Raw genomic sequence first — 17,996 nt, 5'->3', positions numbered from 1 at the left:
AATGTTATTTTCTTATTTTTTGCTAATTGAATAATATTCAGATAAAAAATGAATGGCATAAAGTCATAATTAAGAAATGTTTATTAATTCTTGTAAAAGTAACTGAAAAATTGTTTCAAAAAAGTTTGTCATAAATCTGAATAGCATCACATTCTACATTTTTAAATTAAAAATTAAAAATAAGTCTATAAGTTATTATAAGTTATTATATTAATGCTATTATATTTAGATGTTATAAAATTCAAATATTATAGATTAACTAGAAATTTTTATAATTTCAAATAATTTTTTCTTTTGCGAATTTCGTATCGATTTTATTAATAAATTATTCGCCAAAAAAATTGGCCAATTTTAAATTTGTTGCAATATGTTGCTCTTGATAATGTACGAACAAATAAATCTATATATTGTGAATAAACTAATTAGTTATTATTTGAATGAAAAAATGCAATGGAATGGTGAATTTGAGTTATTAAAAACATATTGAAAAATTTTTAGATTTCATAGTTTATTTCATTCATTTCATATGTAATGAAATAAACGATAGATATAGATTAATTGAACAATAGTTTCATGTGTGTTATTTTTCTGTGATAATTTCGTATTATGCGTATTAATTCATTATAAATTAATTATCAATAAGCCGTAACAACAATTTTAAAATTTTTTAATTCTTTAATAATTTTTTAATTTTTAAATATTAATTCAATATCAAATTGAATTTTTAGATGAATAATTTATAAAATGGTAAATTGTTTTTTAATTTAATATAGACTTATTATAAAATGTATATTCGTCTTTTCAAATCAGAATTTTTCATTATTCAAATCATTATTCATTTTGAATATCAAAAAAATTCAACTTATTATATTATATTATATTATATTTTACACAAATAGCAATTAATTAGCAATTTTATTCATTGGTCATAAATATAATTAATATAAATATAATTGACAATAAAATATAATTGACTATAATTTTTTCCGATAAATATTCATTTATTTGACACATTATTTGAATCTGATCACAATGGGATATTTATCTTCCAGAAGCAATAAAAACTATTTTTTAACTAATTCATATATTTATTATAATAGTACAATTAATTAATTAATGATTATAAATATTATTGTATATAATAAACATAATTTAAAAATATTATTTTATAATTAATTTTTTTTAATAATATTTTTATAATATTTTATAATTAATTTTAATAAATATTAATTTTTTAAAGAATTATTTTTAATTTATTTTAATTTAAAAATCTAATTTTTAATTTTTTATTATAATATAATTTTTTATTTACTTGTTATAATGTACTATTATTTTACGTGTAACATAAAAATATAAATCTATTAATTAAATAACTTTATAAATCAATAATAAAATCCACAAAATTGGATCAAATGATTTAAATTTTTAAAGAAATTAGATTAAATAGTTTACTATTTAATCATAACATATAAAGAAATTTTTGAAAAAATTGCAACTTATCAAAATTTTGAAGAAAATAATAAAATAATAAAAGATGTTTTTTTTTAAATTTCTTTCTTTTTTTTTAAAAAATCTAAGTCTATATGATGAAAATTTAACATACATATTCTAGAATTATATCAATTATATATATGTGTATATTTGTTTAAAATTTCATTAAATGTGATTGATGTAGAAATAATATTAAGTAACAAATACGAAAAAGTCTTTACATGAAAGTTCTGAAAGTTCTATGAATAAAAAAATTATTCTGTTTTAACTGATAGACTTATATTTTTATCCGTTATTCTATGTTAATTTATATTATTTTATATTCTATATTAATTTATATATTTCTTTGTTGAATAGATTTTTATTTATTGTTTTTTCTTTTTGTTAATTTACTATTTTCTATTTGCATTGTTCTAAAGATTCTACAGAACATTAAGTTAGATTTTTTAATTTGTATTTTAATCAAGTTCTTAAAATGATTAAATTCAAATTTAGCATATCTATTTATTATATTTTACATATTTTATAAAACTAAATTAAAACTATTTCACTATTCAAAGTGACTTAGAGAATAATAAAAAAATTTGAAAATTTTGAAAGTATAAAAGTTTTAAATTTTGAAAGTTTTTGAAATTGATGACGTACTATTTCTATTATTAATAATAATAAAAATCATTGTAGCTATCTTAGTAGCTAGTACAATTAATTTTTTTTATTTTAAAGCTAAGGCTTTGCAATAATATAAAAAAAAATACTAAAACTTTACTAAACTCTTTTTTAAAATTAAGATTGAAAATAAGATTGAAAATATTAAATAATGTATAATTCCAAAAATATTAATAATATCAAAATGAAATTTATTACAAATATATACCTAGTACATTTCAAAAATTAATGAAATTAAGAAAATAGCAAAATTGTAAATATTTTATAATTTTATTTTTCAATAAGAAAATTGACTTATTTAAAGCAATATATATATAATAACTATGTTAATAATTAAAAAATATGAAAAAAATCTATATTAAATTTATAAATAAATATTATATTATACAATAGTAGACCAAATGTTAATTATTTATAAATAAAATAATAAAAATTTTTTCATTTTGATATTTATGAAAAGGGACTTTTTTTCGCTTTTGAGAGACAAATATCTCACTATGCAGCGGTACATAGCCAACATAAGTTTATATGCTGTGGTTAATGGTTAATGTAGTTTTTGTAACTCGTTAACAAAATTCAAACATTCAAAAATTTTTGTAAAAAAAAATTTTGTTTGAATTATTTATTAAATTATCTGACTTTTCAGGTATTTTGTATTGATTAAAAAGTTGATTCTAGAGGCCAAAATAAATGTGAAAGTTAACATACAAAAAAAAAGCGATTGAGATTTTTTATTAATTTATAAGCAATTTAATTTTATTTATACAACTGTATTTTTATAGAGAAAAGTTTTATTCTATTTCCATATTGCTTTATATAGATTCTAATGTAATTATTTAATAAATAAATCAATATTTTCGTGTTCGTTTTAATCAACTCTAAAATTGATTCTCTAGAAACGTCCCATAAATATATTTCTATCTTGTATATCTTAAAAATTCTAAAGAATATAGATTTTGGAAACAATTATATTTATGTAAATCAAAATAATGATTTCCTGTAATTTTATTTTTTCTGTTATACCAAATGTATTTTTAAACTCATAAATTTTGTTGTTCTATAACAAAATCATTATAGTAATTAATTTTAATTTATAAATTTATTAAACAAATAATTAATATATACACAAATACATATATGGAGAGTCCGAAACAAAATGGTAGGATAAAATATCAATTTTTAATATATTTACAAAAATATTCTAAAGAAAGAATTTTTTTTTAATAATTTTATAATTCTCTCATATAATATTATTATTCTTCTTCTATAATATTATTATTCTTTTCCTGTCGAATTTAAGACGAATTTAATTTATCATCATAAAATTATTTTACGTATTTTAAAATTATTCTATTTTTAACCTATTGATAAAAAGCGAAAATATTGTAAAGATTCAAGCTTTAAATACAAAATTAATAGTAGAAATATAACAGTTAAGTAGAATAAAAAAAGCACGTGTAATTTTTTGAGAAAGAAAAACATATATATAATTTTTTAAATATTAACCCAAAATATTTCTTAATAAACTTTTATTTATGAATATTGAAAATAGAATAGCTTCAAAGTGATATATTCCCAAAAAATAATTCCGCGATGTTAAATTAAATTTAATTCCATAAGAGGTAGATAGTATTATATGTATCATACAATTGAAAAAAATTGAAAAAATTATTTTCTTTCGAATACTTTCGAATATAACAAAAATCGATATTTTGTATTTATTTATCTTCTAAAACTAAAACAACAGACAATTTTTACAGTCAAATTCAGGTTACACATAAACATATAAAAATTTATCAAGAATCATTTTATTTTCAAACAAAAACATATTTTTAAAAAAAAATTTTATTTTTTTATAAAATTATATTTTTATAAAAATATAATTTTTTCATATAAAATATTACATATATGCACAAAATTTTATTCTTTTTTAACGTATGGAATCATCTCTTTAATTATTTTGCAACTTAATTAATTAAAGTATTTTTTTTTTTAATCGAATAAATAATTCGATTAAATTCAATAGAGACTCATGTATAAAATGTGTATAAAGTATATGATAGTATGCTGAAACATATATTGATAATAATAGATAAATATATTTGAGAGATTAATTAAATTATTTGTATTTAAATAAACATAAATTAAATTAAACTATGAAAATATTAATAATACTAATTTATAGAATTTTTCAACTTAGAACTTGCTTCTGATATTATTAATAAGAACGATTAACACAGAAAGAAAGCTAAAAACCAAATAATATAAATATAATCCTTTTTTAGTCAATTATATCATTTGTTTTAACATAATTTCTAAAAAAATTATTCAACTTAGAAATCGAATAAAATAGAATTTAATTAATACAATTTTAATGGGCAATAACACAATACAGAATATTATTTGATCATAGAGTACTTTTCCATTAATAGATCACTTAACTTACATATAAAAACATATATATTGGGCAATATATCTTATTATTATTAGTAATATATCTTATCATTCTTCCTGCTATTATTTCTTCTATTGCTAATTAACTCAACAACAATAATTATCGATTCATTATACCAGTAGAATATATAATAAAAGACATGCAAATGGACATTATTCAGAAGAAGCATTTAATTAGAAGTAACTATACTACATATTATTTTAAAAAAAATATTTAGTTAGAAATAATTATATGTATATAAAGAATATAAAAATATTCCTTTTAAATAATGGAAATATAAAAAAGCTTTGATTTCATTTCTGTCTTCGTTTAATATATTATATGCTTTATATTATATTATATGCTTATTATAATAAATTAATAATTATATATATATATATTTTTTTTCTTATGTATAACCTATCTTAATAATAGGATAATTAGGATATTTTCTTTTTGTAATTATAGAAAAATTTTACAATTTTATTACTATACATATTTTTCATTATATCATCTTTTTCAATAAAAAATGAACGGAAAAATTGATATATTATATATTAAAAAACGTATTAGATCATTTTAGTGCAAATCAAAAAAATATTGCCAAATATTTAAAGAAGAAATAAAAAATAATCCAAATATAATAAAAATAATTATTTGTATTTCAATTTCTGAAAGATAAAATTTAATATATATTTTGTAATATAAGCATTATTTAATTTTGTGATATTGTTTAATCAATCAAACAAAAAGATTATATATTAGGAAGAATGTCGTTTCTTGAGTGAATGAAAAATCACAAGACAATTTGTGATTTTGAAAAAATAGATGATTTTTTAAAGAGTATAATAAAATAAATAATTTACCAATTGAATCATTAAAATAACTATAATAAAAAAAAATTTTAGATAGTAAATGTTAATCTCTATTACTTAATTTTAAGAAAAATTCATTCCATAAATTAATTATCAGAAATAAACTCAACAAAATTTAAAAAATGATTTACAAAATAATTAAGGAAAAAAAAATTCAAGAAAATTTAATAGTTGTAATAAACAATGTTCTATATCATTATGGTAAAATTAAAAAAAATTCTTAACAATGGAAGAAAGACAATACTCAACATATAATAAATAATGATATGTTATTTTTAAAAAGTATGATGAAGATAAAATTATTGTATATCATTAAAAAAATAAAAAAATAACATGTATATAAATATGAAATAACAAAAAGAAAAAAATAAATCGAGCAAATATAAACAAATAGCAAAAAAAATAAATATATAAAAGAAAAAATATAATATATAAATAATATATAATATATTTTGTTCTAAAGCTTTCACCATATCACTGCGAGTTAAATCCAATAAAGATGATATGAACTCAAAAAGTTATGTTGTAGCCAGAAATATTATTTTCAAATATTCGTATGATAAATTATTTCATGAATTAGTGAATACCAAAGAAAGAAAATTATATAAAAAATTGTATAAAAATTTTGTAAAACATGTTATTATGAATATTAAAAACAAATTTTAGTTGAATAGTATAATAAATCATAATTATAATAACTCATTATAATAATAAGAAATGATTCCGACAATATTTATTAAACAACAATTATAACTCAATTCAAAATAAAAAAATTTTAATTGTATATAACTTATTTTATTTATGTTTATATTTACACAATTTAGATAAATATATTTAAAAAAATAAAAACTTTTGATTTCTCAATATATTATTATAGACACATCTTAAATACATAAGTTGGCAAATATATTAACAATTTATATATTTTATAATAAGATGAAATGAATAAATATTTATTGTTAATAAATTTATTCATTGCAAGCAGGAATATTTGCAAAACATTGAGATTATTGGCGAAATAATAAAATAACATATTATACTGTCGATATTATATCATTGCTGTTTCGTGAGCGTATTTTTATTAAAATGCATGTAATTAATATAAATATGCTGAATAATAGATTAGATTAACATATTTATATTAATTATATATCTTTATTGGAAAAATATTCAACAATGGTATGGATCAGCAATGTGAATTTTTTCTAATCAAAGTAAAAAAAAAGATAAAGTTATTGTGTATAATTAATTTATAATATTGTGTATAAATAATTTATTGTAAAATATTTACATTAATTACATTAATTTATAATTAATTAAGTTATTATTAATATAATATTTTATATAATAATAAATAACATATTAATAATAAGTTTAATTAAATTATTAGTAATAAATTTAATTGAAAGAATTAAACTTTTAACTTTATGTATATATATTTATTTTTAATGATACAAGAATATTGATAATTTTAAAAATTATCAAGTTTTCTTACTATTATGACTATTATTACATATATATAACTTTGATCATGATTATTATAATAGAGAGTTTATACAACAATTAATATATTTATATTCATCTACCATATATCATAGCACGTATTGTAGTGAAAATGGAAAAAGCATTTGACACATACTGAAATTTGTATTTATAATTGTTATTAATTTGTATTTATATTTATATATATTTGTATTTATAAAGTTGTTCTTTAATTTATTTATTATAATGAATTTATCTTACCAAACAATAATAATGCAAAGTAAGTTGTGGTAATACAACATTAATCGAAATAGTTATTGGTTTTTGATATATCAATGTAGTCAACACGAGTTTTTGCATATTTAACGTCTGATCATACCATATTGAATCATAAACACTTCGTAAAACGGTTATGCTCTACGAATTATAAAAAATTGATTGTCTTTAAAAAAAAATAAATTTTTTAAATTACATATAATACGTAATAAAATATTTTGAAATTGATATTTATAAAAAGAAATTGTATAACATTGAAGACTATAATAATATATATATATATTTCATTTGATTTCATGTATTTTATAAGTTAATATATTAGTTAAAATAGATTTTTTTATAAAATATTTTTTAAAATCAATTCAAAAGTTAACGAATTATTTTTTAAATTATAATATTTAAAAATATTTAAATTACAATGAATTTGAAAATTAAAAATTATTTCTTATAAATTTATAATAATTTTATACATATGATGTTTTTATTGCATCTTAAATAAAAAGTGCTTTATCAATGTTAAATTATAAATAATTCAAAATAATATTGTAATAATGTCATGTTTATTTTATATATATACTACTTATTTCATATATATAGTATATATACAATGTTTAATATGTATTTATAAATATATAGAAAGTATAAAATCGAACAAAGATTTTTGTCTTTTCAAATATTAAAATTTATTATTAAATTTTTTTCAAACAAAATAATATTAAACATTGATAGAATTAATTTTTAAACAAAATTTTTAAATTTAAAAAATTTTTGAATTTTTGAATAAGCATTTTTTTCACATAAATATCCAAAAATTATTTTAATTGTAAAAATTCTGTAATTTAAAATTTATTTACAAGAAATTTGGAATTTTTTACAAGTAATATCATGTCATATTGAATTTTGAATAGTCTGTTTTAAAAATAGAATAATTATAAAAGATGTTTGAAAGATTATTGCAAATTATTTAAATGAAAAATGTATAAATTATTATATTAGGATTTCAAGATAAGTACGTTAGTCGATATGATTATCATTTTTTTGGACTTTTTCTTTTGGAATTTTTTAAAAAAATAAATAAAATGTATTCGTATCCAATTCAAAATATTGAAGACTTAAAAAATTGCACATATAGAAACAGCTAAAATTAATATCAATATTATTATCATAAAATATCATGAAAACATCAACAAAAATGCATTATTTTATATAATATTATATTAGATATAAAATATTAATTATAAAATATTATATTAAAAATAAATAATATTATTATATATAATATTATTTATTTTTATCCTCTGATATTCGTTTTTTATTTTTAATAATTTTAAATATATATATATTTTTTTTTAACTATGCTCTGCATAATTGCATCAAACATATATATAATTCATATATATAATTATAATTCGTTCTTGGTTACTATACATAAAGTATACATAAAAATATTTTTTATGTATGTGCCATATTTATATATTTAGCTATCTTGATCATCTCAAATATTAACTATTAGAATGAAAACGATTTATGAAAATTATAAAGTATGAAATTTACAGCTTTGAAAGCACTATATCTATAAAGTACATGCTTTTTTTGTGAATGGTGATGTTTCAAAGATTTTACGATTATTTTGATTTTTTAAATCCAATTTAGTTATTTTCGAATGAATTATTTTTTTATTATAAATCAATAAAATATCAAATTGTAAAAATAAATATGTATTAAATCTAATACTTAATAAGAATTAATAAAATAATTTTTAATAATAATATATATATAATACTAATATATTTAATACTAATATATATACAAATATTTTTTTATTTACACTCTATTAAATACAAAGTATCGAAAATTTATATTATATATTTTGAACTAGTTTTTTTTTGCAAATATATAACATATATTATATATATATATATTTAGTTTTTGAGATATTTGCAAAAAAAACTAGTTCAAAATATATAATATAAATTTTCGATACTTTGTATTTAATAGAGTGTAAATAAAAAAATATTTGAATTTTCTGAACGATTGAATATTTGCAAAATAATGACAATTATTATATATCATATTATATATCATGTATGAAAAGAAACGAATAAAATAACTTGGAAAAAATTAAAAAATTTTTAATAATTATATATAATTTTTTTACACAATATACAAAATTTATATATATATGTATATATTATTAAAACATTTAACTAATAAATTTGCAGTAATAAGAATATAGAATTGCATAAGAATAATGTCGTTTTTGAGAGAAATTTATTTAAAGGATTCTTAGAATTGCATATTTTTTAGAAATTCTTTAACATGATTGGAGTGAAAACATGATCTTGATATTTAACATTTTCCAGTCATATTAATCTCAATGGCAATCAGTATCATTCTACACTCAAGAAAATTTACTTTTGCGAATTAGTTTTTCTGCGAATTTTATAAGCGATATATTATATCGCTCCTTAATTTTTAAAATTTTTAAAACTTTGAAATACTGTATAGGAGAGTAGGTCCATTATATGTCCTCATACCGAGGATCTGCGAGTCTATAAAATAATATGAGATAAAGATTTTAGAGAACATAAGTATTTGCAAAATTCGAAAAAAAATATAAATAATTTTAATCTTTGAATTATTAGAATTTTTGAACTATTGAAATTAAATTAATTTGTTGTTAAAAAGTATTATTAATCTTGAACTTTTTCAATTTCTCTTATAGAATTAGAATTTATAGAATTAGAATTTTTATATTTAATTTTTAAATTTTCGCTTGTACATTCATTTATTGACATATGTAAATTTTCATTGACATATAGACTTTGTTCTTGATCTTTGAAATAGAATTTTGTTAACAATAGAATTTTATAATAAATCAATTTTATTACTAACTATTACCATAACTCATGTTCTGGAAAAGAAACATTAACCGTTGAAAAAATAATTAATTAAAAATTTCGAATAAAATTTAAATAAACCTTAAGTAATGCTTGAATTATATTTATTCATAATTATTATAATTGATCTATTTTTTGTTGATTTAATCTCGGTTTAACATTACAATTATTTCCAATTATTATTATGTTTTAAATAATAAATTATTGAAATAACTCAGCGAAATAACTAATTTCAATTATTAAATTTTGCCTATTCATGCCTTCACGAATAGGTTGAATATTGTAATACATGTAATATTGTAAAAGTGTAAGAAGACAAATAGAAAAATTAGTTTACTAAATATACATAATGAAAAACATATTTTAATATGCAAATATCTCGAAAATTAAAAAGATTATGTATACATAAAAATTATTCAAAATAATGACTTTGACATATTTTAAATTATAAAACTGAAAATATTTCTGTTATTCTGCATATTTTCCGTACTTTTTTGATAACATTATATATATATAAACACTTATTTGATAAGATATTTATTTTATTTATATTTAATATTTATATATTTAATATCTTATTTATTAATTATTTATATCTTAATTATATATTTAATTATATATTTAAAAAATGTTAATTATTTTATGTAATTAAAAATCTTATATAATATATATATATTTTTAAAAAAAAATTTTTATAAAATTGATGAATTTTTCTAGTCAAACGAACCATAGTCATGATGATCTTTGGCTTGAATAGAATAGAATATGAATGATAGAAATCATATTTACATGTCAATGCTATCATTAAATTAATTTTATATTAACAATCATTAATAATTACAATAAAATATTTGGATAAATTTTTTCTTTTAGATAGAGAATAAAATTTTATTTATTTGAACTTGTATTTTTTATGCTTATTAATTATGTTCATTTCAAAGAAAACTATAAAATTGAAAGAAAAAATTTAAAAAAGACGATAATTATTAATACAATAAAAACTTCGAGAGATAATTTTAATATTAATTATAATATGTTATAATATAATATGATATGTATTAATTATAACATTTCGATAAATCTTTTAAAGCAATAATAAATTAAGAATATAAAAATATAAACACAACAAATCAGAAAAGTGAGGAATTTCAATATTAACATTATAAATAATATACACTTTTCTATATTTATTTATATTTATTTATATTTATATTATTTATATTTATATTAATTCCATGAATAAAATTTTTTATCAAATATTATTTTACTTTAACAACTAATGCTGTCATTTTATTAATTTATATATATATAATAATTTTATTTTTTATTGATCTATTTATAATATATACTATGATTTTAAAAATACTAATTTAATTTGTTTAAAACAAATCTTTGGAGATGGAACGAGAGTAGAATATGAAGGAAATAAAAGGATCTCATTCTACATGTTTCATTCTGTAACATAAATTTAAAAATATATAAATTAATAAAATAAATAAATAATAAAATAAATAAACTTCGTTTTTTATATTTTAATTTTTATATATTTTTTTTTGATCATTAGAATACTCTAGAATAAATAAAATTATTCTATAATTATTTAATATTACATAATAATATCTAATGTTTAAATATTATATATTTAACACTTTGTATAATAAAACTCCATAATATATTTTCTTATATGAAAAACATTTACAATTTACATTTTTTTCATAATATTCTTTTCTTAAAAATAATATTTCCCCCTATTTATATAAAACAAACACTTTGTATATTAATTAATTAATTAAATATATGTAAAACATATTGATTGAAAGACAATTTGAATTTGACTAGCGTTAGTACTTCAGTTATCAGTTATCAAAGCAGATTAAAAATAAATTTAACATGGCATTATGTAATTTGCAAAAATTTCCAAAAATTTCCATATACAAGTAACTTTTAAATTATTGAATTCTATCAACAAAATCGAATATTTTCTTTCAAATATTCCTCCAAATTCACCAAATATTTTTTATATTTCATAATATATTTCATTATATATTATATATATTAATTATAATTCATAATTCATATATTTCATATAAAATGTTTATTCTTTATTATTGATATTTAACGCATAATATGCCAAAAAATCTAACTAAAGTTAATTTAACTAAAGTAAAAAGGTAATAAAATGACTGAGGTAGTAAAATATATTAGTATGAAATATTAATGTATTAATAATATAAAATATTAATTCTTTAATAAATTAAATACACATACGTACAAAACATAAAGTAAAGATCTAAATTAACAAAATTCTCATTTTAAATATATGATATATATAAAAATAATATATGATATAATATATGATATATATAAAAATATGATCCTCAAATTTATGATAATTTATGATGAATTAGAGTAAAAAATTAAAGATTAAAGTCAATTATCAGTGATTGATATAATTGTTTAAAAAAAAAAATTATTTTTATTTTAATAAATTCCTTGTTTGTTTTTTTAACGAAAAATTCTTAAGAAAAAATCAATTTTTTAAGCATACAAAAATAGAAACTTAACATTTTGAAATGACTTAAATGTCATTTATTATAGAATTTTTTATAACCGAATTATAATAATTCAAAAATCGATAAATAATTTTTTAATTTAGTATTGAGAATATAAATATAACTTACCATATCATACATATGATCAGCTGGCCATGCATACATATAAATTTCCAGAAGTATGGATACGCATATAGTTAAAAATTGTATTTTCACAAGTAATGATGAAGTCTATGTAAATTACAGAATTAATTTATCATGTACTATGCATTATATTATTTTCACTTACTGTAATCAGTATAATTCCAGATAAAGTCAGTACAATTGTGCTTAATACCATAGTATAAAATATTATAAAACGAATACAATTCACTACATCTTCTGCATATCTAAACAAAAGAATTTATAATAATTTATATATAATTTTTATAATAATTTTTATAATAATAAATAAAAATTAATAATTTACAATAATTAATAATCCATATATTTTAAAAAACGTATTAAAAAAATTTACCTCCTTAAAAGTAATTGTTTTTTAAGGCAAACGATTAACATTTCAATATTTGTAGTTTTCTGTAATTCCTTAACTAAACATTCAAATCTTGCGGATGTGAACCAAAGTAGAAGCGCTACAAACATACTTACACATATATGTGCAGCGCATTGATAAGTGAAAAAAAATTGATGTATATATATAATAAGATTTCTAGATGTATAATTAACTTGAAATGGATATTCTGTTTCCCAGGGAAAAGTAATTGGTAAGAATGTTGGTCCTAATATAAAAATAGTTGCAGTTGTATATATTAATATAATAGTTCCTCCGTAGAAAACATTACATTTCGCGACATATACACACATAATTTCATATAATTGCATTTCTTTAATACATATCATCATTTCTTCGACTACTCGCTGTAACTCATAATTAAAATATATATCTTTTTACATCAAACATTGAAATGAAATGAATAATTAACTTACTTGTAAAGTATCATATTTTATAAAGCATGTAATAGTTTGTACAATATGTTGAAATATACCCATTAATAAGCAAATACATTTAAAAAACATGTTAAGATTGTCTAAATTCAAATAAATCGTATAAATTAGAGGTAGAAATATCATGAAAGCGCTAATAATGGCACCGATTTGTAAAATTTTCATACACACAATTTGCTTTCTGGTACTATTAATAGAAAGTGGCCAACAAAGAGATAAAGCTACGCTAAGCCATATAATATAAATGCCTTTCTCTGGAGTCACTTGTTTCAACATAGTTTCAAGAAACAATTTATCTTAGAAATTGAATGAAATAAAACTTAACTGGTGCACAAATTCAATATATACAAAGTATTATTTAAAAAAAGAATTTTTCAAATAATATAGAGTATGATTTATTTAATAATTTATTTAATAAATCATACTATGTATTATCATAGTGTTGGGTAATGATTTCTTATAGCATATTTTTTCTGCTAGTTAACTTATGGACAATAATAATTAGGGGTTATATTATATAGTGATATGACATATGGTATTAGACAGATGCAAAAGAAAATATTACAATAGAACTATAATTTTCTAATAGCATTTAATAAAACGTTCTTTTACACAGAACAAAAAACGAATATTGATTATATGTATCAAACTATACATTTATTCTTCATATAATAGCTTACACGCAATATTTAAGAAAGGCTATAATTGAAAAGAAAAGAAAAAAACTTGTTAATTTAAATGTTAACATTCTTAATAGTGCACGTTTTTTTTAAATGATAATTTTCTTAATATTGTTATAAAACACGAATATTTTATGATGAATACAAAGATTTATGTATAAAATTAAACTAATTTAATACATAGTAAATAAAAACTAATCTTTTCATTGTTATTATTTCAAATGATAAATATAAATAGATACATAATATATAAAATATATAATATATAAATGTAAAATATATAAAATAAATATATAATATATATTAATCGAAAAAATTTGTAAAAAAACAGTGATATAAATAAATAAAATATGTAAATAGTTTTTTGAGTTGTAATTAAAAATAATTAACATTTATAACAATAAAAAATTATTTATCAATATTTTATAAAAAATACGTCATTATCATTAAAAAACATTAAGAATTTTGCAAAAATATTGATTATAAATAATATAATTACAAATCAAACTTTTGCCTATTAAGCATTCTTGATATATTCAATGTAATCAAATGATTTAAAATATATCTAAATCAAATGATTAAATTAAAATATATTTACTGGAATATATATATAACATATATTTAGAATATATATAAAATGTAGAAAAAGAATAAAACTAAAAAAATTCTTGCCATCAATAAACATACTAAAAAAATTGCAATTTTATTTTTTTCAAAGCAATTCGAAGAATTCAATAGAATAATAGTTATTTAATTATTTAAAAGAACTTAATAATCGTTTTGTTTAAATTATATTATATGAATTTAATTATATAAATCATTTGTTTTAATTATCGTTATCATATTTTTTTGAATTTTTTAGTTCATTTATTTTTTGTGGAATGAAAAAAAAGGTACAGAAAAAAAAAGAAAACAATATTTCATTGAAATCTATTTAAGAATTGATGAACAGATGGCTTGACTATCATATGGCTTAAAAAGATGGAAAAGATAACAAAGTTGATAGATTTATTGCGGTAAGAATGTCACATTTTTTAATTTCTATTTTTTATTATGAAATAAAAAAAAATATGTTAATGCTAAATAAGTAAGATAATAATATAGAAATTCCTATTTTAATTAATAGTCATTATTTTTCTTATACATATAGACTCGAGATAATAATTGTTGCATTTTTATATATATCTATAATAACATTTTTATGAAAAATAAATGAAAATTTCTGTATTTAAATATTATTACATTTCATGTATTTTTATATAAATTATTTATAAACATTTGATATATTTTAATTTTTATTTTTCTTTACTTTCCTAATATAAGATTAACATTTTTTTAATTTTATAATTGAAATTCAAATTGAAAGATAAATTCTAATACGATTTTAAAAAATATAACAAAATAATTAAATACAATTCAAGCCAAATGATTTTTAAACAATAAAATGAATAATTATATTGAATTGTTCAAAAATTACTTTGAAAGAAAAAAATAATAAAATTTATTTAAATATTTTATATTTAATTATTTTTATTAATTATATTTAATTATTTAATTATTTAATTATTTTTATTAATCTTATTTTTTTAATGTACCGTATATTATTCAAAAATTGCTTATTGTTTTCAGTTAAATATTATTGTTGAATCCGTAGAAAATAGAATTTTAATAAGATAATAATTTCAAACATTGTAAAAAATGAAAAATGAAATATATTTGCTGTATCAAATTTAATTTTTAAAATATTTTATGTATATAAAATGTTAATATATTACATTAGATAAAACAAAACGGAAACAGAATGGAATAATAATGCAACAAAGATAGAATTGTATTCAAATTTAATTTGCTTAATAATTTACTTATTTAATAGATATTTAAAAAATAAATCTCAATTGACATCTGTATTTATTTTGATTTTTACATTTAACTTTTCGTTTCTTGTGTCGTTGATAAAATCAGTTATCTCAATAGACATAAATTTCATAATTTTTAAAGTTAAAAGTCATTTCACATTATAATTGAAATATTATACTTTAGCTATATAAAAAAGTATATAATGATAATAATATAATAAATAATATTTATTTATGTACAAAAATATATAAAAAATATAAATATAAATTATATATAAATGTATAAAAAAGCATTAATGAACTTGAACAAAATTAAAAATAACTTTAAGAAATTAAAAGAAATATTTTTTGCAATAATATTAAAATTAATGCTTCGATATTATTTAAATTGCATATAAAATATATTTTTTGTATTATTACGATTGGAAAAAACATTTAGATAACATTATTTAAATAAACAGTTAAAAAATATTTAAAATATTTGTAATTGCATTATATTTTAAATTATATTTTAAATATCAAATTTTTATTAATAAAAATAAATGTGCACTTTATTATCATAAATTCGAATTTCAGTCAATTTCAAATGAATAATAGGAACACAGAATGAATTACATAATTATATGTATATTTAATTATTTTAAAATAATTTAAATTTTTTATGTATAAACGTAACATATATAATAAATAAGTTACTTACGTATTTAAATTAATATTTATATACTAAATAAATATTTATATACTGAAATATATAATTGAAATAATTAAAAACTTAAAAGCATCCAATCAAATAGATCAATATCTAAAAACAATATTCAAATCTAAAAAATTAATTATTGTATAATGTATTTCTCTTATTAGAAATATATATATATTTTTTTACATAAACTATATTTGAAAATAATCTAATTTGTAATTATTTTATAATAAATTCATAAATTTAATTCTTTCTGATTATGCAAGAAATTATTTCTGCAAATAGATTTGTTTCCTAATTATAGTATTATTAGTTAAAGTAATTGTATTAGTTAAAGATAATTGATATTTAAAAAAAAAAATTAAATTGAAAAGTTATATTATTATAGGGGAGATCATATAAATATTGATCAATTTTCATTTTGAGCAGATATTAAATTTTTGTTTAATGAATATATAACAATTTTGTATAATATAAACTATAATTCCAAAGTTGACAAATACTTGATTAACATAATATTAACATATATATTAGTTTTTAGATTATTTAAGGATTGTTAATAAAATCAATATAATATTTTTATTAAAGTTTTAAAAGAAATATGATTAATTGTTAATGATTAAGTATATTTAATAAAGAAGTTAAAAAAGTTCCATAATAATTTTAAAAATAAATTTTTATTGTTTTGTATATGCTGAAGCGTTTATATTTTATATATTGCTTCTTTTCAATATAATCAAAATTGTCATTTACATATTATCGTATCTAACTTGGATCAATTGTCATTTAATACTAGAAAAATCTTATTAATCTCTAATGCGAAGAATTTTTTTTTATTTATAAGTTTAACTTATTGATAACTGAAGTTAAATTAAATGTTAAATTAATCTTTTTTTTGTATTCTCCCATTGAAAAATGAGAAAATAAATATTAAATTTAAAATAAAAATACAATGTAAAGATTAAATTAATAAGTCAATTAATTAAAAAATATTAATTATTTTATTACTATCAAGAAAATAATAATTATTTTATTTATAATATTTTTAAAAATAAAATTTCAATAAAAATCTTCCATTTTAA

The 17,996-nt window shown here is 16.6% G+C and overlaps 1 protein-coding gene across 1 annotated transcript; it reads right to left on the bottom strand.

Moving 5' to 3' along the window:
• Positions 1–7,054: 7,054 nt before the first annotated feature.
• On the bottom strand, positions 7,055–14,429 carry LOC107992563 (uncharacterized). The gene is made up of 6 exons (XM_062085124.1): positions 13,664–14,429; positions 13,194–13,594; positions 12,966–13,065; positions 12,806–12,907; positions 11,511–11,579; positions 7,055–7,365 (listed from the first exon to the last, which is right to left on the bottom strand). The coding sequence occupies exons 1-6, from the start codon at positions 13,955–13,957 to the stop codon at positions 7,201–7,203; spliced, it is 1,131 nt and encodes a 376-aa protein (XP_061941108.1). The 5' UTR covers positions 13,958–14,429; the 3' UTR covers positions 7,055–7,200.
• Between the last annotated feature and the right edge of the window lie 3,567 nt (positions 14,430–17,996).

Source organism: Apis cerana, linkage group LG14, assembly GCF_029169275.1.
Source record: "Apis cerana isolate GH-2021 linkage group LG14, AcerK_1.0, whole genome shotgun sequence".
NCBI lineage: Eukaryota > Metazoa > Arthropoda > Insecta > Hymenoptera > Apidae > Apis > Apis cerana.
Note: the sequence above shows the minus strand (reverse complement) of the source record. Positions and strands in the feature narration are given on the sequence as shown.

Excerpts from the sequence above, each read along its gene's own strand:
- LOC107992563 (XM_062085124.1), bottom strand. The coding sequence starts at position 13,957 with ATGTTGAAACAAGTGACTCCAGAGAAAGGCATTTATATTATATGGCTT. Across the intron at positions 13,595-13,663 it reads TAAAATATGATACTTTACAA|CGAGTAGTCGAAGAAATGAT; the intron begins GTAAGTTAATTA and ends TATGAGTTACAG. Across the intron at positions 13,066-13,193 it reads AAACAATTACTTTTAAGGAG|ATATGCAGAAGATGTAGTGA; the intron begins GTAAATTTTTTT and ends TCTTTTGTTTAG.